Source organism: Neocloeon triangulifer, unplaced genomic scaffold (genome assembly GCF_031216515.1).
Source record: "Neocloeon triangulifer isolate White Clay Creek 2 clone unplaced genomic scaffold, ASM3121651v1 ptg000012l, whole genome shotgun sequence".
Classification (NCBI taxonomy): domain Eukaryota; kingdom Metazoa; phylum Arthropoda; class Insecta; order Ephemeroptera; family Baetidae; genus Neocloeon; species Neocloeon triangulifer.
The window spans coordinates 4,122,685-4,149,496 of NW_026775554.1; the positions used below are offsets into that span (position 1 = coordinate 4,122,685).

General features: G+C 34.9%; 1 protein-coding gene across 4 annotated transcripts; it reads right to left on the reverse strand.

Annotated features, from left to right (window-relative positions):
- On the reverse strand, positions 1-26,654 carry LOC132197513 (espin). Of its 4 annotated transcripts, none has more exons than XM_059620851.1 (12): positions 26,439-26,654; positions 17,809-17,964; positions 9,907-10,273; positions 9,166-9,466; positions 8,875-9,108; positions 7,323-7,652; positions 6,453-6,549; positions 4,998-5,104; positions 2,784-3,290; positions 1,917-2,089; positions 1,665-1,858; positions 1-349 (listed from the first exon to the last, which is right to left on the reverse strand). In XM_059620851.1, exons 2-12 carry the CDS (start codon positions 17,916-17,918, stop codon positions 121-123), a joined length of 2,649 nt encoding a protein of 882 aa, XP_059476834.1. In that variant the 5' UTR covers positions 17,919-17,964; positions 26,439-26,654; the 3' UTR covers positions 1-120. The 4 variants fall into 4 exon arrangements, with proteins under 4 accessions (XP_059476834.1, XP_059476833.1, XP_059476835.1 ...); XM_059620850.1 differs by having other exon boundaries at positions 1,665-1,867; XM_059620852.1 differs by lacking the exons at positions 17,809-17,964; positions 26,439-26,654 and adding an exon at positions 14,390-14,613 and having other exon boundaries at positions 1,665-1,867.
- Between the last annotated feature and the right edge of the window lie 158 nt (positions 26,655-26,812).

A 26,812-nucleotide genomic window follows, 5' to 3' on the forward strand; every position in this document is an offset into this window, starting at 1 on the left:
ATATGTTAGTAGAAAATGGGTTATACAAGATTTGAGCGAAGTTTTACATACAGATTCAACAGTGCTGAGAGGAAATGGCTCTTTTTTTCTATTATCTCTCACTAAATTTTAAACTTCTTATCACTCGAGCAGATTCAGGGTGCTGTTAGTCTTGCGCAGCTGCGCCCTCCACGGCATCAGGGGCAACGTGACCGAATCGTCTTCAGGGTTGTGTTTGATCTCGTCGGACTCGGTGGACCCCTGCGACCCCTCCTGGATGTTCTCCTTGTCGTTTTCGGAGCAAATCGGCTCTTCCACCTCTGACACTGGGCTCTCCACAGACAAAACTTTAGGTGTGTACAGCGTACTCCTAGAACAACAAAAAGTGCACGGTTTTAAATTATCTTTTAAAGGTTATACAATTTAATTGTTCAAGATTTTTTGTGCTTTTGTGTAGATTTTGGGTTGAAAAGTTTCAAAAATAAACTTAGTCTGCAATTCTGAAAACTGAGCAGGAAAAACTAATTGTTTTAAAACGAATTAAAATAAAAATATTTCTAATTGTTAATACAAATTTTTTCCAACTGAAAATATAAAATTTTCCTACATCAAAATATTAATTTCTTCTTATTAAAAACGTCAACATAAGGGCAAACGGCCTCGAACTTCAATATGCAAAATGCGAGTGCTGTTTGCCCTGATCTTTATTTTTACTTCAGCTTATTTTGTGAAATCAAATTTATTGCAGAGGATTAGCTAATATGATTAAAATTTTGGCTTTCAAATTCGTTATCAAGCCCCTGATTATTATTATTATTATTTTTTGCTAGTCTTCAGATTTCTAAGTTGAGTTTAAATTTAAAAATTTATTTAAATAGAGCAAACATATTTCAAGTATTTACCCCTGGCTCCACATTGATTGAACGAAACTCAATCTAGATTTTAAAATTGAGGTTAATAAAGTACTGCAAGTATCTTGTTGAAAATTCATATATTTTAATAGCAAAGTGATGATGGCACTTGATAACCTTAAATTAAGATTCTTCCTCTGCCCCGTTTTATTTACGAACTCTTGAGAAAATTAAAGCAATGAAATTGCCGTAATGTAAAAATATAAGTTTCCGTTACATAAAAACTCTTGCGGTTTACGGCAGGAGGAAGAGCCAATTTTTAAAAAACACACACTCATCACTGGAATTTATAAGTGCATGGCGAGATGACGAGACGAAACGCACCGCATCATCTTGAACTGCTAACACACATATGCTCAAAAACACATGCACCACGCTAACAATGAGTTAATAGAGCAAATCTGAGAAGGCTTGTTATCATTTCTAAAACTGTGAGGGGCATCACCTCTCGCATGTGATTTATTGTCTGCTTGTTTTCAGGCGTTTCCGCCTAGCGGAATCTTTTTATCAAGAACTTGTTAGAGATGTGAAATTCAATTAACTTTAATTTTTTAACTGTGGCAATTCCTGCGATGTATAAAATGTAAAATGTCGACAAGATTTAGGCCGAAAATTGCAGAATCAGGTTGAAAAAGGCTTTGTTGAAATAACGACAATTAATTGTAAAATTTAGAAGTACTGAAATTGATTAATTAAATAATAAAAAAATCTGAATTAAGCAGTAAAAAGTATAAAAAAAGACTTTCCAAATGTTGAAATAAATTGTTTTCTTACCTTTTGATATCAGTCTCCTTGCGATTGGCCATCAACGCTCTCTTCCAGGGAGGAATGTTCTTGAGGCGCTCCTCTTCGGCTTCCTGCAGAGCCCTCAGTTCGGCCTCCTTGCGCGCCTTCTCGGCCGCTTTCTTGGCCAGCATCTGTCTCTTCCAGGCCGGGATGGGGTTGCCCGTCGCGTCAGTGTCCGGAACCTGCATTGACTGGGTCCAATTAGTTATAACATGTTTCAAAATAACTTTTCCTCCTCACCTGCTCCACGAAATTCTCGACCGAGTACTGCTTGGACAGTTTTGTGAAGTGCTCTTTTTCCAGACGCTCCTCCGACTTGGCCCGCTCGACTTTGCACTTCCTGATGCCCGTGATGTCGCGGGAACGCTTCAGCTCAGCGATCAGGCTGTCCTTTTGCGACTGGAATTGCTCCCCTGAAATGAAAAAGATTGAGATAGTTTAAATGATGGAATTAAGAAATTGTAAGCCTTCAAAATTTAATAATAAATTTTAGCAACAAAGGATGCGAAAATTCATATTCCTCTTCTTAAAGAGCAAAATTTATTCTTTAAATCTGAATTTAAAAAATCGATTCTAAATTTTACTTGTGTTACTGGAAATTAGATTTATAATTTTAACACTAAATCTTTGAAATGTTGAAAATTTATTGACTCTTTTCTTATGTTTTTCTGAAACTGTGAGGGAAACATGAGAAGTAAAGTGCTACAATTTTAATTCAGTTATAGGTTCCAACATTTAATTCATATTGTGAACAAAATTAAGTTCAAAATTAGTGGCTTCAATGTGGCTTTAATTTTTTTATAATTATATTCCTCTGCAATTGGTAGGGATAGAAAAATAAAAAAAAATAAACATAATATTTAATCAGACAAGTTTGATAGAGTAAATGTTAATTTCCAAGAGTTATTTTATTAATATTCAAATAAAATTCCAAAAATATTTTAAATAATTTTGGTTCACAATCGTCAATTAAAAGTATGAAATAATGTAGTTGTACGTGCATAAAAAAAACCAAAAATTCTGTTAATTATTTAAATATTTAATCATATTGACAAAATTGTTGCTTGAAATTGATTGAAATTAAAGTATTAATTAAAAAAAAAATACCTGGGACAGGTGGTGCGTTGTTGGTGATGGGCGCAGGCCCAATGGGCGCCGACATGGTCTTCCCCAGCCTTTCGGTTTTCCTGAGCTGGACGCTGTTCAAGTCGTGGATGCTGATTCCGGATAGCGGTTGCAGCGGCGGCGCAGGCTTGGCCTTGACCGCCTCCGGAGGCTGCAGGGCGGGCGGGGACGGTGGTACCGAGGGCAGAGGCGGAGGCGGCGGTCCCGGGGTCGGAGGCTGCGAGTTTGCCGGGGCGCTGCTGGGTTCGGCCTCCTCCTTGAGCGGGGGCGGCACGGTGGCGGCGGCGACGGAGGCGGCCTTGAGGACGGGGCCTCCCAGACTGCGGAGGTACTCGGACGGTTTGATCAAACTGTCCGAACCGGAGCAGGGGAACTTGGGCGGCACGAAGGGCAACACGAGGTGCTTGTTACCTGTGGGGGTGGGCGGCGTGGAGGCGGCAAACTGCTCGTCGGAGGCCTGCTCGGCGCCGACTGCCGACCTGGCAGCTCCTGCGGACACGCCACTTGCTGGGTTAGACAGGGGAAGGGGTGCTCAGGGGTGCGTGACCGTGCACTGATCTTAATTACGGTCTGCCGGCCGAATTACGGCGGTGTGCTCTACTTTTACCGAAAGAGACGCACACACGATTAATTGCATCTCGCTCCTCATTTTCTCTCCGGTGCGTCGCGCATAATTAGCCAGCCGGCCGCAACAAACCGGCTCGACTCGCCGCGTTTTGTCCACGGGCAAAATCGATTGTGTGAAATTTGTGCGCGAATCCGCAGGTGAATGTGTAATTATTATTTTGTAATGCAGGCGTGACTGCTGATTCGGAAAAGGGAGAAAGATAGATTTCTCTTAAATTTGCAGCTGATGCGTGAAACGATTTTTATTTGAGAAAATGGCAAAGCGGCGGAAAAGAGGAGGAAGCGGTAATTTAACGTTTGAAAGATGTCCCGTGGCAATTTTTTTTGTACTTTTGACCATTTATTTCTAAGTCGGGCCTTGTGCAATACAGAATCATAAATTATCTAATTATGGTCTTCAATTTTGCTAAATATAATTTTTAAACTTTTATTATTTTAAATATTTATTGGATTCCATTTCAGGAGTTCACGGTATGCAAATATTTTACATTTTTATAAAATCTTTAATAAAATAGCTATAATCACGTGATACTATTAAGTTTACACACTTAAATTAAAAAATACACCAGAACATCCAGAACATCCTTTTTATCCATACTAAATATTTCATCAAAATCTGTATTCCCGTCTTAAAAATTTAACAGATCTTATTTGCATAATCTATCAAACTGAGCGCTAAATTAATCTTCTCAAATTTATTTTAATTTGCTCTTTTTATTTTGTAATTTGAGGTGATAAAAATTAAGTTGCGCGTTCAGAGGCACACATGGCATTGCTCATTAATTAAATGTAGTTGAGTGCGAAACTATGAAGTTTATTTAAATAATTTTGTTACTTTATTTTGTTTGCTACTTCTCTGTACAGATTGAATTCAAATTGTTGAAATAATATTGCATACAAATCTTATTAAACAAGAAATAATTTGAAGTTTATTATTACTTATGGCATGGCCAGAAATCAATATTTTTTTTACTTCTTATTAGATTATGCGAATCATTTTTTATATTCTATTGAAATTTTCTTGTAGTTTTTCTTATAACAATAAGAGCATTTTATCTTAGCCCTGAGTATAGGAGGAAAAGGAGAAATTTGTTTATCCTAAAAAGTCGAATTATAATGCAAAAGTTTGGAAAGTGAAATTAAAAGTGCAGTATAATTTTTTGTAATTAGCATACTAAGTTATGCACGAGCAGCCATTACTGCTCAGATTACAATCTAGACAGTATTATAATTACTCGTCTTTTGTTCTCTGTTTCTCGTCAAAGTTGCACTTTCACGGGAAAAAAACTAATAAAACTAATAAACAATTAACTTGCAAAAAAAAGAAACTTTTGCATCTATTTCAAGAATTTAAATTTAAAAAAAGTATATTTGTGCAAGTTTTATAATTATCACCTGCTTGACGGTTTTAAGTGATATTTACAGCTTTTCGAGAGAAATCAAATTAAGTCTGGCAATTAATTACGCGTGTGAGAGACCGTCTCTCGCGTCGTGCAGCTAAGTGAAATCACGAGAATTTCCCTAAAGGCAGCGCCGCGGAACATAAGTCACGCAAACAAAACAACTCACCCGTCCTCTCTCCGAGGGTGTCGAACTGCAGCAGGGCCGGGGGCGGTGGAGGCGGCGGAGGTGGGTGCTGGAGGCCGCCGGGCTCGGAAACGACCCTCTTGAGCGCCCTGCGACACGTGAAGTTGCTTTGGATTAGCTCGACGCGCAAATTGATGTCGGTCGTGGGGTTCCACATTTTGGTCAGGGTGGCCGAGCTGCCCCACGCGCTGCCCCCGAGGGGGTAGGCGCCCAGGGGCCCGAGGTTTTCCATCGAGTGGAACACGTTGGCGCACGATCTACGTAACATTGTTGTGGCCAGTGTGAGCCATCGCGCGTCGAAATCTCGACTGACTAGCGCGGTGGGCAAGAAGATGCTCGGTAGAAAGTGCAGTCGGAGTGTTCTCAATATACTCTCCGCCTAGTTTCTCTGATTCGCCGCGGCCGCTGACTTACTTTTTTGCTCATTTTATTATATCAAACCTGCTGTTTAATGCATGGCTAACTGAGTGAGTGCGGATTTCAATAATGGCTGCGCTATAAATATGTGCAGCTGTGACTTGGATAATTACAGAAAATTGTTATTCCATTTTCACTTTTTTTAATTGGCCGGAGATTTAGCGTTATGCGATTTTAATTGTTGCAGAAAATCTAAATTAAGAGTCAAGCGGCCGTAATCGCATAAAATTTGCAAGGGCCTTTCAAAAATAACGCATTCTTGACTGAGAAAGTACTGTATAATGTGAAAATAATCGAATATTTTTTTTAGATAGAAAGAGTGAGCACAGACGTTCACAAAGAGAGAAACTGGCTTGAAATTTGTTTTTCATATTCAAAACTAAAAACATTTCCAACGATTCTACCAGTTTTGGTCAAGTGTCAAGCTCTACAATCATATATTTCATAGCAGGAAAAATAAATTAGCAAGAATCCGAAATTACATTTTTTTAGCTCATTTCTTCAGTTTTTTTCAAGCGAGAAGCACTTTAAATGATGAACTGAATTCGTACTTAGTTAGATTTTTTGTTACATTTAAATTTCATTTTTATTTTTCAATTTATTATTTATCATAAATCAGGCTTGCAGATCTAAATAACTTTTTATTGGAAAAGAATATTCATTAGCGAGGAGCCTCCCTACTTGTACATTATTTAATAATTAAATAGTTTCTAGTTTGCACTTTTGAATGAGGCGCGTGTTTACAATTTTATTGCATTTCTTGCTTGAATGCAGAGCCTACATGATTTGTACCGTAGCGCAGAGATTGTAAAAGTAAAATCCACAATCAATTTTTATGGCGCGCACTTATCGTGAAATCGCGATCCGAGGTGCAATTTATAAAGACAGATGTGCCAACAAAGCTACTACTACATTTATTTTCGCCCCGGTTTTCTTCAATTACCAATCTCCGTGAACTTCTGATCGATTAATAAAATTTTATGACAGTTGATTACAAGAAATTCGCACTTTCCGCTTTACCTGTTTTCTGCAGAAGTTCCGCTCGGCGCCGGGGAAACGGCTCCGGATCCAGGGAGGGACGAGTGACGCGAGGCAGTCACTTTTTCCTCTCTTTCACCTGAAATTTTTTAAAAATGCAGAATTTAAAGAACATTTCATCCATGATTTTCTTCAAAACATTTTATTTAAACAATATTAAAATATCTTCTGCTTCAATCTATGATTTTGCAGCGTAATAAGTAATCTTTAAGTTAAATTTCCAATGAAAGTTTTGCAACAATTTTGATAAATTGAAATTTCCATTTTTTTAATGAGTTGCTTGAATAAATTTTGTATCACAAATTATTTAAAAGGTAACATAAAATGTTTCTAAATCCAGAAAAAGAAAAAAAAATGTCCAAAGAACTTGACTACTGTTATTTTTCTTGTGTTTATATTTTGTAATTGAAAATTTTGTTTGTGAAATTTCGCATGTAAAACTTTGTTTGTAAAACTCTCATCTTTTCTCTCAATTGTATTGAATTTGTATAATTTTGAATGTATGAATGATGTATCCCGTTATGGGCAGCAATTGCCTTTGTGATATATCAATAAACACAATTTGCAACTAAATCATCGCTTATTTATTTTCATCTTTATTGAATTTAAAAGATTTAAATTCAATAAAGATGAAAGTGTTAGGCATTGAGTTTTGCCAGTCGAATTACCTTGTAAATCAACTTTGAATGTATAATAAGCATTTAAACAAATTTTTAATCCAAAATTGTGGATGTTTTCATAAATTAGAATTTAAAACAAATTTAATTTTCAACCATCATTATTTAAATGCAACCAGTACAACTTGACTGTCTTGGGTTTGCATAACTATCAATATTTAATGGTTAATCATACCTTCGGTGGGTGTCCCATTTCTCCTGGGTGGCTCCGGGGGCGAGTCTATGCTGACACTAGACACAGACGGAGGCCTGGAGTTAGTGCTGTACACGGACGGCGGCCGCGACCCCTGCTGTGAGGGCGGCCGCGAGGTCTCAACTCGCGACGGCGGCCGGGACCCTTGTTGAGAGGCGCTGGGACTTGTTATATTGACGATGCTGCTTTTGCGGCCCGTGGGTGAGTATGTCACCATGGCGGCCGCTTCTTCGCGAAGCTGGTAAATGTCCTCGTAGTCGTTCTCCTCGACTATTCCTGACCTCACGTCTGACGTGTGGACGTCAACTCGAACTGGAACAATAAAACGGAGGAATGTAATAAATAAGTTTGCAATATTAATTACAATATTTTTAAATTTTTAACATCAACTGCTAAAAGCAAAAAAAAAATTATTTTATCTTTATGTCATATATTTTCTTATTTATAATAATATTGATATTGAAATATAGTATTCATTATTATCACTTATTCTGATTTAATCTTAAAATAATTACAAAATTGGTCAATTCAAATATTTTAGTAATTACAAAAATTTGTGTAAATTCGTGCATTGTTTTATTACTTTTATTGTTTATTAAAATTTAAAAATTAATAGATTTTTTTATTTAATTAGATATTAATTTTAATAATATCTGATGTAGCAATAAAAAGCAGATATCTATGAATATGCTTTAAAATTAATATTTTTCATCGGACACGCATTATTAAGTGAAGGCAATTTTGATCTAATTAATAATATATAATTTCACATCCATGCTTTATCCGCTTTATCCAATACCCATCTGTATTATATTTGAGAGTGAAAGACTTGATAGAATGCATTTCTGCTGCAGAAATTTCTTCGGCGGTGCATAAATAAACAAATTACATTAACGGGATGGACAGGTTTCGGCTGCATGGATGGGCTCGGAGAAATTGCCGCGCGGCTAAAATGTTGGCCGACCTCGAAACTCTCTTTATTTCACCACCTGCCGTCGCATTTATCGCTGCAGCCTGGGACGCACTATACGAGAGGCTGTTGGCTGGACCGGCAAAAAGCATGCATGTAACGGCAACTCTCAAGAATAAGTAAGAACTTGCTTTAATTGCACTCTCTATACTCCAGAATTACTCCTCAAAACTCCGCCTCTTTTCTCTCTTACTTACAAACATCCTCTTCAAGGAAACAGAAATATTATTATACTTTTGATGAAGAGGAAGAATGTTTTACTGCGAGTGCAATATTTCATTCCAGCAAAACATAACAGGGAAATGAAATATAATGGCGAGCATAAGGGCTTCTGCTCTAACAACAATAATCAAAGAATTTTGTAATTTTCATTCATAATTTTACACAGACCACGCTCCTGTGACTCAACAAATTTGATGTTGCAAAATTTATAAAGAAAATAATGCAATATTGATTACTTTTGATGAGGATTAATTATATAATAGTTAAAATCTAAATCCTTAAATTTTAAATCAATTAATGAATTTAAACTAATTGTAAGCCTATTTCTAAATTTTTATTTACCTGTGACGGCACCAGCAGGTCCTACAACCACAGTTGTGCTCCCTTCTGCGGTGGAGCTGACAGAGGAAGCTGCCGAGGCCGACCTGAGAGGCGAGGTCGGTCTGTTCTGGCTGGGCATTTCAAAAAGGTCCTTGACCCTGTTGTAAATCACTTCGCGTGGGTTGTGCAAATAAAAGGAAGATTCCGAATCAGTCGAGCTGCCCGGACTGCTGGACGGAGGCCGGTTGTCCACAACTGAAATAAATTGGGAAAATAATTTTGGAAAATTGATTTTGTATTAATTTTTCAAACCAGCTGCGTTCATGGGGTTGACGTAAATCTCCAGACCACTGAGCGAAGAGTTGAGCGAATTGTTGTTGTTGTTGCAGACTGTGGTGCCGCACGCGGAGAAAGGGTTGTTGTTGCCGTTGGAGGGTGGGTGGAGATAAAAAGGCTCTGATTTGAGACTGCTGCTGTCTGAAAGGGAGTCTCGCATCTCTTCTTGGTTTCTTTTGTGACGAGATGAGGACGAAGATCGCTGCTTACTGGACGGAGGGATCTCCGAGTGGTTGTAATCTGGAGCTGTCCCATGCTGCACCAAAATGCTTAGGCACTGAAAAAAATAATTTACTTCAAAACAACTCCAAAGGTAGAGGTTAATTTTTTTTAATAATAAAGAGCGATAAGCGATAATAATATTTACAGAAGTTCTGCAATATTATGCACAATTTTTCTAAAAATAGTGAAAATGAAAATGAAATGAAATGAAATTTAAAAACAAAATTTTGATATGCATCCAAACAAAAAATAATAAGTTGGATTAATAAATTCTTAATTAAAAACAAGAGTTAAATTAGTAATATTGTTCAAACAAATTTTGCAATTTACTAAATTTTACTTCAATATAATGTGAATCGCGCTTAAAGTTCATTTTCATTTTAAATGAGAATTGTTGAATTTAAGCATGAGTAAAATCAATTTTGAAAATCAATATTGGTTAACATATATGGAAAGGTTAATAAAAATTGTCAATTAATAAAAAAAATATCTCACTTCAATCTGTTCGTTCTCAGCAGCGTCGTTGAGCGGACTTTTGCCAAATTTATCCAGCAGCATGCGACCTCCGTGTCTGAGCAGCCACCGGACGGTATCCGCGTGTCCCCGGCTGGCCGCAAAGTGCAGGGCGGTGGCGCCGTCGCCGTCGCGCAGGTTCGGGTCAACCCCCTGCTCTTGCACCATCCACTTGATGCACGGCAAACAACCCATTTGGGCGGCGGCGTGCAGGGGCGCCATGCCGTCTTTGGCCCTCAGCAGCAGCGAACCACTCGCCTCGGTCACCAGGTAACGCAGGACGTCCAGGTGACCCTCCTGCGCCGCCAGGTACACAGGCGTCACCGCGTTGTCCATTTGGGCATTGGCACTAAAACAAAAATTTCAGTTCATCAATTTCAACGTAAATTAGCAGATATTTTGTAAGGAGACGATTCTTTTAACTATTCAAAATCATATAGCGGTCAATTAGTAAAAAAGATAAACCCATCTTATTTATCTTCTATTCGGTGATGAGTAATATTTCCATCTGATTACAAAGTTAACAAAATATACACAAATAAACCTTTTCAATATGATTTTTGAGCTGCAATTTTATCAAACGGTCAAATTGTATTTAAAAAAATTAATCAATTAATTTTTTAAACGAATAAAATTTAAAAGGATATGTCTTGAAAGTTGAGGTAGTTTGATAGATTTAATTAACTTGTACCTAAAAGAGCAGTCTGATACCTGTACAGCGGACATTAAGAAATGAGTGAAGGAAATAATGCAAAGAGACGTGCCTTAGCGTGAGATAAAAATGGATTGCGCGTTTCAACAACATCAAGATGCCGAGTTGCATAAAAAATTAAAGGTATATTCTCTTGTTCAGCTCTTGTTACTAACAAAGATAAATATGATAAATATTTATTATGTCTGGAATTCGCTTAACACAGGAAAAGTGTCAATTTCAAGAATTTCTCTATCAGCATAATTTTTCAATGTAAGGACTCAATGAAGGCTTGTAAACAATAATCAACAATTAAAAGTAATATCATACAACTTAAATTATTTTTCATATTGTAGATTAAATTTTTTTTATTAATTATTTTATATCTAATTGATTTGTAAAATTTTAGTTATTGTAGGTTCCCCTCTTGATTTTTTTGCAAATTGAATTAATTTGAATGCTCGAATGATGTATTTGGGAGGAAAATGCCTGGTGATTTATGTCAATAAACTTCTTTGAATCCAAAATTTTCCCCGGATATCTAGGTCACTTTGTTAAATTTTAGGAATTATTTTCCTAGAATGTAACAGGATTTTAACAACCACCAATTTTGGCAACAAACTCTTTGTGCGTTTCCACAATTAAACTTCAATTAGAGTTGATTGAGCATTCAAACGTAAAAGACCGCATTTGAGAACAAAACTGCGCAAACCTCGGCCAACGTGGGTTCTTTGTGTTTTTCGACAGCTCGTCAGGCATAACGAAGCAGCAGCGATTATTTTGACGTAACGGTGCGCCGCTGCTTGCGCGTCCAGCTGGCACCCGCCAACATTACTTCATTCAAAAACAGAATTATTTATTATTTTTACTGAATCAAAGAATCGCATCCTCGTCAATTTTACGCTCAATTCGCTCATTAGTTGAAAACTTGTTTTGCAATTAGCGGCGATGAGACGGCACCGAAAAAATTTTTAAAGTTTTTAATTTGATCAGCGAGAATGAGACAGAACTGTACTTTTTATCGGCTAATTAATCATCTCTTAGGCGGTTTGTTTTAGGAAATGAAGTGTTTTTATACAAATTTGGGTCACCTTGGCCAGGGAACGATCGAGTTTCTTTTCACTGCGCGAGAAAACGGTAAAATTATATGCGAGAGAGATGATACGCGCGCGCTTCTCATGTGCAGGCTGCTCAATTTTTACGCCTGGATGATAATGTTGCGAAAAGGAATCAAGACGTTCGAGACCTCCTGCCGAGTTGCGGAGTATGAAATGTAAGTGATGTGAGAATGCAGCAGTGAGTCATAATTATTTGAATTGGAAAAGGTTAGTCTTCATTAACCTGATTTAATATACGGATATAGATTTTACAATCAAGTTATTTAATAAAACTCAATAAAACTTCACTACATTATTTTGGCTTTGAATGCTCTTTATTTAAAGTGCAGATTTAAACTTTAAAATTAAAATTTCTATTATATTAAAATAATATTTGTTATAATAAAATTACACGATTTTTTAAGAAAGTCCCATAAATATTTATATGAGAATATAACTTTAAGAAATAAAATTTGGTATAAATAATAATTAGTTAAAAACTAAATATAAATATTATTTTCATATTTTTTACAAATTTATAAAAATACTACTAAAAGGGACTTTTATTTGATTAGATAACTGAGGTTATGAGGAATTGATTGATAACCAAAACCCTTGGATCTCTCCTGAGAAAATTGTTGATGGGATTAATATTTGATTGGGCGAAAAATAAGTTTTAATTGGATTTAAAATAAATCCTCCCACCTATATTGCAGTTTTTGAAATCATGAATAGTTTTCCAGCAGTGCCAACTGCTAATAAATCAATTAATTATTGCTGACCAAACGAGTCTTTGCCAACTCCTGATCTGATTTAGTAATCTTGATACAGCAACTTAAAAAATACGTTTACAAAATTTATTACACAAAAGAGTTGTTTATAGCTTTAAAAGGCAAGTTACAAATCCAGGTGTAATAAAATTTTGCTGCCAAGTTCCTGCCCGCATATCGCACGCACACAATCGGCTCTCCATTAAATTGCTCAAGTCGTCGCTTTTTCTAACCCAATTTTGCAACGAATTAATTGCGATCTCAAGAGTAAAGAAATTACTGACTGTGGGTGCCTTTTGGGCTCAAAGAGACACGGTGTTGTGCAAGGAGTTTGGAACTCCTTGGTGTTGTGTCATGGGTGGGTGCCCATTTGTGCGGTTTCGTCGCGTGTCATCAGGCAAATGTGCGTGAATGTCTCACGAGAATTTTCAGCTCTCACAAAGATGCAACGGTTCAGAGATGCGCTTCGTTTCTTTCTTTCTCCAAATCCTACGAAACTTCTTGACGTAAAAAAGGGAAAAATCTGATGGTAGTATTTAATTGAAAGTGATTGCTTTCAAATATTATAAACGATGCAAATCACCTTTGAGCAATAAAAAGAAAATTGATAGGGGCGCCGTCAAAAGGAAAGTCATGATCTTCGAAAAAAAAGTATTAAAAACTTTCAGAATATATAAAAGTGAATGCTGCCAATTTTTCTCCAACTCACATCGCCCGAAACGAAACGATAATTAAATAATAAAACAACCTCTCCCGCGGCCGATATAAAAATATATCATCTATCCACTTTCTTTCCAGCACCCTGTAATAAAAAACATAATTTTTGCATTAAAAATCTCGTTTCTAGAGATAATCGTTGCTGATAAAACAAACTGCTGAAGATTCGTCTCTTTTATGCCCCAGTTTGACATATCTCGGTGAATTTATTTCAATGCCTTTCTCTTTTTCTACACCGATTTTTCATCGCACAAATCGGCAAACGTCATGCACTTTCAGCAAATATCTTTTTGTAAACGGACAATGCCAACTATTGCCGCCATGATTCAATTGAAGTTAATTTCGCAGCCACTTTCCCAACAGTGTATATCTCACACATCGCAGATCAACAATCAAGGTGAATGTAAACATCTCGTTACAATTATGCAAATTTTTGTTTCTTGTTTATGTGGAGCAATTTAATTTGGCCGGTTAATAAATTTTGAAACGCGCTCGCTGTGTCGAAAAGTGGCGCACATACTTGGGCCGAATGGAGGGCAGGGTCGTCTTGCGACTTTTTTTGCAAAACTAGTTCCGCGCACGGCTTGAGATGGACTATTTTTATTTGATATTTTTAATAACATGGTTTGTAAAAGGGAACCGTCGTCAAATGTTCTGACCAATTAACTGACTTATGTCTAAAGTCTCTGAAGTCGTTTAATTTATGGCGACCAACTTTCTTGTGGTCTAATTTTTGTTCTGCCGACTATAAAGATTAAAAGTTTTCTTTTTATTTGAAGGCAAAAAAAAAAATTCTTTCAAAAGAGTTTTATTATTTCCAATATTTGTGTAAAAGTATAAAATTAAAAAAAAAATCATAAAAGAAATAAGAGATTTCAGCGTTTGATGATTACATAGATTAATTTATTATTATTCCAGTTTATAAAGATTTAAAACCGAATAATTAAAAGATGAAATCTTTGAAGCTCACAACAAATTTAAAATTAAATGGAAAAATCCCAATATCGATATATTAATTTCCATGATCATCTCTTCGAGTGTCAACTTCTTCAAACAAATTAAAATTACATAATATCTTTTATTAAATTAAAATTTTTTTAAATTTATTGTACTTTTCATTCACCTGAAATCTTCGAAACAATTTTTAAATGCAAAATAGTTGACAGCGCCTGTTGAGAAAGGTAACTAACCTGAGGTAATGCCCACCGGCCTTGCACCTGCCGGACACTAATCTGCACTGCGGTGACATTTTTAGCGAAATAATCCTCAAATGCAGACCGATGCCAAGGCACGCGTAATTAGCGGAGTGAGTGTGGGAGCAGCAAATTAAGTCACATATCAGCACACATTCAGCTCAGCGAGACGAACACAAGAGAGACACATCCTCCGCGTGGAGCACTGCCCGCCCGACTAACTGAGAAAGCACCTGAGCGCGAGAGAGCCGCGCGCTGCATCGAAGAAGAAGCTCTTTCTTTCTCTCTCTTCCGCGCTCCGCAGGTACCGTTTAATTTGCGTCTCGCACTTTTAATAAATAATCGTCTCAAGGATACCCGGTACGGTTTTCGTCACATTTGCAGCCACGCAACACACGGCACCACACGCAATTTTCCAGTATTTGATTCAGATCCGTGTGCTTGGTGGACCGGAAAAAGTACAAATTAAAAAGAGTTGAAGTTGGATTCATATTTTATGTATTGGCAGATTATTTTTATACTCATAAAAAATCTCCTAAGATGTCTTTTGACGGATAAATAAACCAGATCTTGGAAGTAAACATAAAATAAGTGACAATTATAAATTATAATTTATATTAAATTTTAATTTCATATTATTTTACTTAAATCCAAATTGACATTTGTTTAAATATTAGAAATATTATATAAACTTCAATAATAAAAATAATTAAATAATATTATAAACTTTTAGAAAAATTAAGTAATAAGAGTATGTTTTTTTTTTAATATATTGTGTCTCATTTTTGTATAGTGAAGTGTAATTTTAGTGCTAGATTTTAATTTTTAATGATTTTATATGTATTGCTAAAGCGCGCAGAAAACTTCAAATTTTAAAATAACAGTATTCAAAATTAAACATACATTAAAAAATATTTCTCATTCAGTAAAAAATGACTTTTCTCATCCTTTCTCATAATTTCCGTTTTCTTGCAAGTTTGCGATTCATGGTAAATCTTTATTATAATATATAATGCTCAAAAATTCTTAATTTAATTTCAATTTGTATATCTTTTAACCGTGACATTAAGAATTTTCATTGAACTTTTCTTCTTCTCCCTTTGAGTAATATTAGAAATTACAAAATTAGCCAATATTATTTTATGAAAATATAAAAATTTAATGGAAAAGTGTCTATTTATTCTAAAATTGTTTAAAAGTTTCTATACTCAACATTTAATTTTATTTTCATTATCAAACCGTTTTTATTGCACACGGTTTTCTTTTTACACTTAACTAAACTGAATACTTTTTTTCATGCAGATCGGAACGTGATGAAAGGGCCACTGTTGAAATCAATATGAGCCAAATTTCTCCTTATTCTGCGTGTACATCGTGATGAAATATTGGCCCAGCAAAAATCGTACACAAAAGCCAATTCGTGCTTTCTTTCTTTCTTCCGAAAGGTGAGAAATCGCACGATTTCACACAGCTCCGTTTTGAAGTAAATAAATATTATATTAAGAAGTAATTAATCGCCATACATTTTGCAAGGTGAAACAAATTAAGTCAGTCGTTGCATCGACGGTGGAAATAATTAGCCTCTCACGACTTGCACAAAAAGGCACTTGAGATCTTGAAAAATAATTTTGTGCTGCTCTCGGCGACTGATTTTCACCGAGAAAACTTTCAAAAGAGCGGCGACGGATTTCTTTTTCTCGCTCTGCACCGCCCTTTCTTTCTTTCATATAACTGAAATCTACCATGTAATCGACAGCAGGCGATAAGTAATTCAAATCGTATAGCAGCGACAGCTGAGAGCAAAAACGGTCACGGGGTTTTGCGTCCGATGATGAGGCGAGTTTTGAGCCAATCATTGCGAGCTTTTTTAATTTGTCTGCGCCAACACGAGGAATTTCAAAATTAATCCACCGTTTACAGAGCAGTTATTTTTTAAGCATGCGTGGGTGCCAATCTGTCAAATCAATAATTATTTCATGATTTTCTGTTTAAATTTTAGTAAAAGCTTAAAAAAGACGATCAAAGGATAGTGAAATTTAAATTAATAGTATTCATTATAAACAGAAGCGTAATTTATTCAACTATTTTGATCCGTTCAATATGAAAAAATTCCATTTTAACTCACATTTTACAATTAATAATGAAGACGATAATAATAAATTTCCAAATAAAAATTCAATATATACAAGAATGAATAAAAAGTTTTTCTTTGCTATAAAAAAATAATGTTTTTATTAGTAAAACTGTGAGCAAATTCTCTGCAAATAAATATCTTTTTAAGTCACACAAAAGAAATGAATGAAAATATATTTCAGGAAAATACAAAAGAATAAAAAATTATGATTTTAAAGAGACAGAGAGAAACAAATTGCATTTAAAAAAGTCAAATTTTTCAATACAAAACTAATTTATAAATTAACCCCATCTACCGTAAATGCAACCGGCGAAGCACGCATGTCGGCCAGGTTGCCTACATTGCAGTCATCATGCACAGGTTTTGCCATAAAAACATAACATCCGTTTGTTTTTTTTTGTAAAAGTAGAGGATCGCGTGTTAAATTGACTGTAAAACCCGGATCGCTGGTTGGGTCATAAAAGTGAGAATTTCGGAAGGCAAAGACACAACTCTGCTTCTGAAAATATAGTTCTTTGTTCCAGCGAGTGACACGCGGCTAATAACTTTTGTTTCACTCACGGTTGTTCATGTCGGAGGAAAATTTCATACTCTGTAGTACAAGAAGTTGAACACGACTTTAGGAATAACGACTATAATAATTTTTGAAAGGCACCCAATGTCTTGTTTCGTGCATGGTAATCGCTCTGGTTTTCCATCAGAGAAAGGTGCTAGGAAGAAATTAAATTACGCGCATACACGTCCGGTTTAACTTGAATGCTATGCGGGGAAAAATTATTTAAGACCACGACATTATTTTCATGATCGACAAAAAGTTCTGAAATATTTAACAACCCACTTTCTACCATATTTTTTTTTTTTCATTTCTTCTACTGTTATTTTACTGTTACTTTTTAGCCACTCTCAAATAATGATTTCTGATTTTAATGAAGGAAAATTATTAATTAATAATTGTGAATCATTTCCCTATTATAATATTTTTGAACTTGAAAAATTACTAGTAAAATAATAATAATTGAATATTTGTTATTATTTATTTTGCCGGACAACTCGCATATTTTATTTTTCCTCTTTTTTACTTCAGAAATAATGTCCCCCACTATTGTCTGTCCGAACGGAGAAGCACCTGACGCTGTTAAGATTGAGACGTTCATTAATCATTCGAATCCGGACTTTCTACGCAAAAATGCCGTTATCATTTTTTCAGCCTGAAAACCCGCCAACGTTTGACACGATTTAACAAAAACGACCGCTAATGAGCAGTTTGGAATTTTATTCTTACCTGTGTTCAGGTGAGGTGGCTACGAGGATTTTGACGCAGTCGAGGCATCCCCTGGCCGCGGCGTAGTGCAGGGCGAGGGCGCCGTTCGACGAGCGCTCGAGCGCCGGCATGTTGGTCTCCCAGAGGAGCCAACGCAGCACGTGCAATCGCCCGTGTCTGTGAACAAAATCAACACCAACTCAATCATCGCAATGAAAACATCCAAACATCCGCAGAGAGTAATTTGGTTTGGTTTGTGTGCAGCCGCATATGACTGCCAACATTAATCGTCAATGCTCCACTGCAGATATTAGAGGTTCATTCGTTTAAAGGGTTCAATTTTCTTGGATTATTTGGTAATTTTTAAGAATTTTTCATTTTAAATGTGCACAATACTAAACCAGAGCAGAACTTTTAACTGATTGTTAATATTTTCAAACATTCAAAAGCTCTAGAAAATGCAATTAATATCACTCACTTTTATTTAGAATGTTTTTTTTTTTAATTTCTAAATTATTAGTATTGTTTATTTTTACAATTGTTACAAGAAAAGTTTGAAAAAAACCAGGGAACAATTTTTTTTCTCACAAATAATCATTGACTGGGAATCTTTTGAATGTGTTTTTAAAAATTGAAGCAGTAGAATTTTTAATTTTAATATATTATACCGTCAATTTAATAATTTTAATACTTTCTTACAAGATATTGATATACATAATTATATGATTTGAATGATAGAAAAAATTGAAAGAAATAAATTTTTTATAAAAGAGACTTATAAATTGAATAAATTAATTTATTCAGGAAATACAAGCCCAAACAAAAATTAGTTTGATAAGTGTGTTAATTTCACTGACGATTATTGAGATAGTAAATTAATTTATTGAATGTTATTTATACAAAACAATTGCTACGATATAGGGCTTTTTCTATTTTCGGCAGCACACAAAATTGACTAAAAAATGACTTATTTAACAAATCAACAACCAAAAAATTTGATGAACAGCCTAAAGCAATGAAATTGCAAAGAGAAACATTTGCATCCTTAAATTAAAAAATCCCAGGATTTAATAATAAAAATCATAATTACTTCTCATATAAAGTAGTAAAAAATGCATGTTTAAGTAAAAGTAAAATAGTGACTAAAATTGATTAAACAGATCCAATTTAATAAGAAGGGGAATAACGTAAATTGGTAAAATAAATGCATTCAGAAGTGTAGGAATTTTCTTAAAAGAAAGTTTGGAATTAAAACAAATTACATTTCTTGTAAACCAACGAATTAGAATAAATTTACTATAAAACTGCGTTTGAAAATATTTTTTTATTCAGATTCCTTTAAAAACCTGTAAGAAATAGAAAATAAATATAGAATGCAAAATTAATTCTGTTGTCTAATTTGACGCCCAATGAAGCGAAAAAAAGTACTCGTGACTTTTGCTTTTTGCGTTTATAAAATGTCATCATCTCCTCGCGATATCGACTCGTTATTCGGTCGGCGCAGCCAGTGAGGCAAAAAGGTTTCAAATGACGAGACCGATGGTTCTTTTTCACGCTGCTTTTGCTCGTCTCTCGTGAAAGTTATCGGCGGTTGTATTTGCTGATGCACCGCGAATAAGCTCCAGTTTTTCTAGTGCCCGTCGCGATTACGTGTCTATTAATCAACCAAGTGTGCAGAGTGACGGTTAGCAAATTTCACTTTTTATTAACAATTAGTGCCGAATTGCGCTGCAGGTCTTTGTTTTAACGAGCAGAGTGACAAAAGAATTAGTGTATTCTTTCCTTTAAGAAAACATAAAAAGTAAAAACAATGGAACCTTTTACAGGATTTTCTAGCTGTTTAATAAATTTTAACTTTTTTCAAATATGTTGAACAAAAACAATTAAAGTTTACAAAGGTGATATAAAAAGGACGAGGTAAAAATTTAATTTACTATTATGCAAATGCATCTCTAGCGTGATATATATTTCTTAGCTTCCGTTAATTGTTAAATATGAGTAAGAGAAACCCGCAAAAGTGATATTTCACACTATGAGAAATTCATGTGGGAAAATTGAAGCATTCGAAGGAAAGAGACAAAAGTGAAACTCATCTTCTTGTTGGAATTTTTATCCAAATGTCGCGCGTACGTTTTCATCCTTTATTAAACGCACAATGCAGCTCCTGAACTTTCTTCGTCAATTTGCAATCAGCCGTTCACTCTCATCAGCCGCCGTCACCGACGAGTGCGATATGAAATCAATGATGACCGCACGTAAGTGAAATTTCCTATACGTTTCCTGGCCGATCGAGCTTTTTCTTTTTCGCGGGAAAATGAGCAAGTTCGCCAATTGTGAGAGAAAGACGTAATTAAAAACAGAGACGTACGGCAGAAAGGTCTTTTCGGCGAGTTCCGAAACAGCTTGGGTAGAAAGTCTTCCCGCTAATTAATGAGCATTAATTGCATGCATGAGAGATAAGCTCGCGTTTTTGTTTTGATTGAATAAACCACAAATTCCAAATAATAAACTCTGCGTTGTATTTCCGTGACTTCTATTTTTTTTAATTATTTAAAAAGAAACCAATTTTGAATGGGCCATTAAACGTAATTTGAAAAATTTCTCTTTCAAAATACGTATTACATTTCTTATTAACGCAATATCAGACTGAGTGAAGATCTTCCTAGGGTTAAAAAAATCCTCTATACACAATTAATTTTTGCACGTCCATCGTATATCCTATCTATAACAAGAAAATCTACTCTCATGCTCGCTCTATACACTCTACAAAGGAGAACTGTTGAGCGCGTTTCTTTTTTATTTCATATAATATCTAAATATAAGTTAGATTTTATTCTTTTCATATAGTCGGTCTTTTGCTAAATTTATTGATTTAGCCTAATCCTTATTAAGCTTATTTTAAAGCCGAGTTTTAGGCAATACAATTAAAATCGTTATAAATAACAAATATTTGTTTCAAGAAATTTAAAACCAAAAAAATACCAGCTTGTTAATTTAATTTCAAAATCTGTCATTGTCATTACCAAACTGAAAAGAAATAATTCTCGTAATTAAAGTTCATGTTATGAATAATTTTTGTTTTCATTTTAAACAATAAATACAGTTGTTCCGGAATTTGAGAAAAAAATGAAGGATTAGATTTAATGTATTAAAAAAAAGATTAAAAATTAATATCCTTGAAGAAAAACTTATTTTTAATAAGATCATAAATATCAAGTTTAAGAAAGGTAATTGTATTCTTTTTCAATCACTTTATTAGTACTAATTGCATGTCAACATCTTATTTAAAGCGAGCATGGATTTGCATTAGCTGATTTTTTGGTGTACTTAGTTCTTAGTTATCAGGGAACTTTTAAAAATAAATGAAGAAACTCATTTAATTATAGAATTTGTAAATTTATTCACATCAAAATTTGAAATTTCACGCCATACGCAGGTTTTGAAATAGACAAAAGAAACCCCGCTATGTACATAATGTTACGTCTGTGCATTTTGCACGTCCATCTAAGGAATTTATTTATTTACTGCCGCGAGTTGCATTCTTCTCTCATGTTTGCACTGAACACCCTCGGGAGGAGAAATGATTTTTCCGCGTAGAAAGAAGAGCATCTCTCGTTATAAATTCGCTGTGTGCATCTCTAGCGTGTGTAAAAAAACAATGAGCGCTTCTTTCTCTTTGTCCGGCACAGTTTCGCCAGGAGCACAGTTTTCTCTCTTTTACAATCGGCCAGCCGGCGAGTGAGCGAGTGAGGGAGATCAAATGGGAATATAATGGAGCGAGAGATCTTAACTAACTGTTCATGTTATTTATTTCCACACACGTGGTCCGGCCGGCCAGTGATGGTGCAAAAATTTTCGGGTCTGATTGGAGAGCGCCTGCTCTTGAGATTTTTTATATAGTTGGCGAGGCGTTTCCTTTTCGCTAACGATCGGAGAGGAATTAAGTTTAGTGTGTGCTCTTGTTTCCTGCATGCCCACTCAATGTTTCTGCCTCAATGGAGAGCTTCAAGCACTCTTCACTCAACAATGGCGCTCCATAAGCATTGAGGGCAGTTTCATTATAAAGTAATTCCGTTTCCATTATTTTCATTTGCAACGAGAGCTCAATCAGCAATTGTTAATTGTTGGCAAAGAAAATAAAAAGGTATAAGCTTTACTTTGGGTATTTTTTAAGAGAAAACGCCTGAAATAAAATAAAAAAACTAGGGCACCTTTGTAAAATCCTATAATACAATAAAAATTCACAAAACTGTAAACAAAAATTTGAAAATAACTAGTTGTAAGAAAAAATTGATTGATAATAGAAAATCATAATTGTTGCTTTAACTCTCCTATTTCAAAGATCGGCCAATCAAAGAATTTGTCTGATGATTCAATAAGCCTTTGTTAAGAGAAAAACCAGCAGAGTTAAGAAATATCTCTAACGAAAAAAAAATGATAATGTTTTTCAAAAATTATTAATATGCATTTTTACGTTAAAAACGTTTTTACACCCTTCAGAAAGAATTGGTATAAATAAAATTCATATAAGAAATTTAGTGTGAATTAATTGATTTTTTTGTTCCTAGAAGAATTACTTTAATGTAATAATAAAAATAACTAATTAAAATGCATTAGTTGTAAATTATGATATTTTATTATTAATAATTATTAATATTCTATAAATTATGTACACAAAGCGTTTTTCTTCCGCAAGACCTAATTTTAATTTAATATTATATTATTGATAAAAAATAAATAATAATAAATAATTATTTTAAAAGAATGAAAGTTATAAAACATTTGACCCATAAGAATTGATTGATACTAATATTCAATTATTTTTAATACATTTCATTTAGAAAATTTATAATTATGTATTATTTTTCATGAAAAATGATGATGTGCGTTTCTAAATTTCATTTTCCATTAAACCTTTTACTACCAGATAAATTATTTAAAGACAAGATTTCCTGTAGTTATTAATTAAGAATCTACTTCCTTCTTCAAATTAAACTGTTTTTCTCTTCACACGTCTCTCTGTACCTCAAGTCGAGAACTTGTTGGCAACCAGGTTAATGGTTTCGCGCTCTCCAGGAATTTTTAGTACCGATAATATCGGATAAATTATCTGACGCAATTCCACCTCACTGATTAATGCTAATTTTAGTTTGGAAATTATTCGCAACTCGCACAATCTCTTTCGTTTTTTCACAAGGTTGGCTTGCAGTCGAATTTAAAGTGCATAAAATTAGCATTATTTCCGCATCACGTAAAAAATTTTCTCACGGCATTTGTTATAATTATAACTGCACTGTAATTTAAATTAAAGATCCTAACTTAAAAATTCACTTAAATATTTTGAATAAAAATTAATACTGTAGTAGAAAAATTGTAAAACAAAACAAGGGAGATTATTATTGATAGGAGATTTTTGAAATCATGGTTCTATTAGAAAAAAAGAAAAAATAAGAAAACAGTTGTCGTCATGCTCTGTAAAAGAGAAAATACAAAAAGAAGGCAAAAATTATATTTAATAAAAAAAAAAATGGATAAAACTGGTTGAGCCGTTTATTTCAATAATACGCTAATTCATCTATTTCAGGAACGCCAAATAATGAGCCTCAATTTTTTTTTTAAATAATTTTAATATAATAATATCAACAAAATATAAATTGTGAAAATACCTCATGTTCTGAATTTTTAAAGCAGAAGCACCACCGGCGGGTTTGCTCTTGACGCAGTGCCTGCGAGCTCTGCGCCCCATGAGGAAGGCGAGCATCTTCCTCTGCCCCCGGCGGTTTGTGGTTCGGGGTCTTTTCGACGCAGCCCCCGAAGGCTCCCACTTTTTCACTCTGGGCCGTTTCCACACCATCAAGTTGCGCAACAATTGACCGACGAGCCCTGGTCTTTTCGGAAACTTCCTCGGTGGCCGGCGAGGTCTCGGCACCGGAAGGGGAGCGTAAAGGGTGTCCACGCGCCTCAGGTCGGGCGCCCCCGGCGGCTGGGGCCGGGGCACGGCGGGACCCCACGTGTTCTGACTGCGGAAAAAGGCGACGCGCCAAAAGGTGTCGCTGACCTCAGGCATATCACATGGCACAACAGGATTTTCGCCGATCGGTGGAAAATAATTCTTTGAAAGTCTTCACTTTTTACTTTTTACACTTGTTTTTAAATTTTGGAAAAAAAGTTTTTAATTTTTCTGTTCAAATTGTCAAAAATATCAAAGCTCTAGGTTTCTTTGTGTGTTTTTTGAGGTAAAATCATACTTCTTTTGAAAATTTTGCATTAAAATAATCTCAAACCCTTAATCTATTTTTAGAAGTTTTATCTAGTTTTGTCACAAAAAACTTAACTACTTAATATTTGACAAGTACAATCAACGAAACTTAGGCGTTACAAGCAAAATTCAATTGAAATAATGATTTTAATTGCAATGAAATAAAAATTTTAAATTTTAAACATAACTTCTCAAGATAAGTGAATTAAAAATTTTTGACAGAAAAATATTACAAACTTTTTTGCACTCAAACGGGAAACACACAAATGTCGACCGGCGGCGCAGATCAGACTGGCCGCTGGATGCGAGTCCACGTCATGTGCGCTTGGTGATCGACAGGAAGTTGACCCCGCGTGCAGCTGCACATTTTACACACCACACACGGTAGGGTGACTCTGAACCGTGATAATTAAGTTGAGAGGCAACAAAACCGCTTCAATCCCTTGCGGAACCGCTGAGAGGTATTCATTTAAATCACCCGCAATATTTCAACTTTCAAATAATTTGGGCCGTAGTTTGCATATTTATAAAATGAGACACGATAATGTTGATTAAGATTATACCATATGAATTTTTGGAAATAATGATGTTGTTTCAGGCATTTTCAAGGTCTAGAATTGAATTTTTGTCGCAAAATGTTTCATTAATAAATCACTCCAATTAAATTTATGCAAATTCTTTATTTAATTTTTGAGCCTTAACATCATAATTGTGTGTGTTTGCTTCAAGCTATACAACCAAATATGAAATTCAAGTATTTAAATATTAAATTTCTAATTTCATAACTCACTAAAAGTGGGCCAGAAAAGAAGACTTTTAACTTTTACGACTCACAATCAAAATAATATCTGGATAGCCTAATTAATTAACGCATCAGTGCGTTACTAGACAATTATTTTAATATCTAAAACTCTCCACCAGGCCGCAATCGCTTGATATAATGAGGATGTGTGTGTAAAGTCGAAAGTATTTTTTCTAGAATTTCTGTGGTCTCTGGCTTCTATTTCTAAATAAGCCACGTCAAGATTTATGTATTTTTTCTTCCAGTTAATTCAATTGATCGGACGGCGTGAAAAGTAGTCTAATTGATACATATTGAAAATAAAGGTTCGGCGACACCACAAGCGCCAATTAACACTAAACACACTTTTATGCAGCGAGAGAAGAATTTATTCTCTCATCTCAGACTTGATCGAGTGTGTGTGTTCCGAAGTAGGACTGCGCGCCACTGCGCTCTATACCAATAAAATATAAAACAATGACCTACACACTCTCGCGTGCGTCTGTCTTCCTATGATACACACTTCTTATTAAATGCGCCAGCAGCAGCGCCTAAAAAATGAGAACATAACACACAAACGTTCGCGCATCACTGTCTAATTTATATATTTCTCGCACAATTAGAATTTCTCGAGCGAAGATGCTGCGTGATATTCGAAAGTTTATCCCTTTTTTGTCCCAGAGTGGTTTTACTTTCGGCTCTTTTGTGGGAAAAGTGCAACTTTTGCATTGCGTTTCTCACAGTGCTTTTGTCACTGCCGGAGAATGAGAGTGGAAATATCGTGATTTTATATACTCTTTGAATTAAATAATGCATCAACGTTGCATAATGCGATACATAAGTAGGTCTTTTTCTATAATGAAAACAAATACAATGTGTCTGGGTCTTTACAATTTGCGATTTCTAGTGTAAATCTGAAAAATTAGTCCATTTTCATTATTTTCTTGGGAAAATTTAACAACTAAATAAAGTTTCAAATTCCCTTTGGTAGATTAAACAGAACTTTTTTGCATTTTTTTTTAAGATTTTATTTTTATTCAATATACATATCAGGGTTGGGGATGTTCTGTTCATAATTGAGGGTAGCTGACCCAGGAGGGGACTATTAAATATATACAATTTTCTTTTTAAATAATTAATTTAATATTATTCAAATTAACATTCATCACTTACGAATAAACCATTATTTGAAAATTTTCTGCGTTAGCAATTTTGTTAGGAATTCACTTCTTAATTATCCGAATATAACAAACTCTTTTTTTTTTTTGGGTATTTAAAATTAATTTCCGCAATAGCAGTGATTTTTTTAAAGAGATTTCAATGCTTGAAAAAAAAAATCAATATTTTTTTTAACTATTTATCTGTAAAAATAAAAATCAAATTTAAATTGGAATTTATAATGTACAGACCACAGACCAACTGTAAATAAACTAATTAAGAATTAGGTTCTTATTTGAAAGAACGACTCTTTATAAAAAAAGGAAAGCGTGCATGGTTTTTGATCGCAATATAATTTTACATTAAAACCTACGTCAAATTAATTCATTGAGCGGAAATTTTTCGATACGATTTTTGTCAGGAAACGGAATGATAAAAATATTTATTTCTTACCTGCGAGAACGATGCACCTGCTGTCAAAGATGACGCTGTCAAAAAGCAGAAACGCTACTTTTCTTTCTTCGTTAGCGGCTCCGCTCGCTGGCGCTGCGAGATTTAATTTCGCGAATGCGCCCGTCGAGCACACCGGCGAAGTGAAAATCCACAGAATCGACACACGGTCTCTTAGCGGAGAGAGAAGAGAGGTGCTGTTGCGCGAATGATGCTCGACTGACTGAGCTCCCGAAAGGTGGAAGACGCGCCAACAAAGTGTGTCATATACAAACATACACATTCCACTACTACTACCACACGGCGATTCAAATGCGAGTTTATGAGAATGGGCTGGCAGGAGCGCACTTTTAGGACGTCTTCCTGTTAAATTTTTC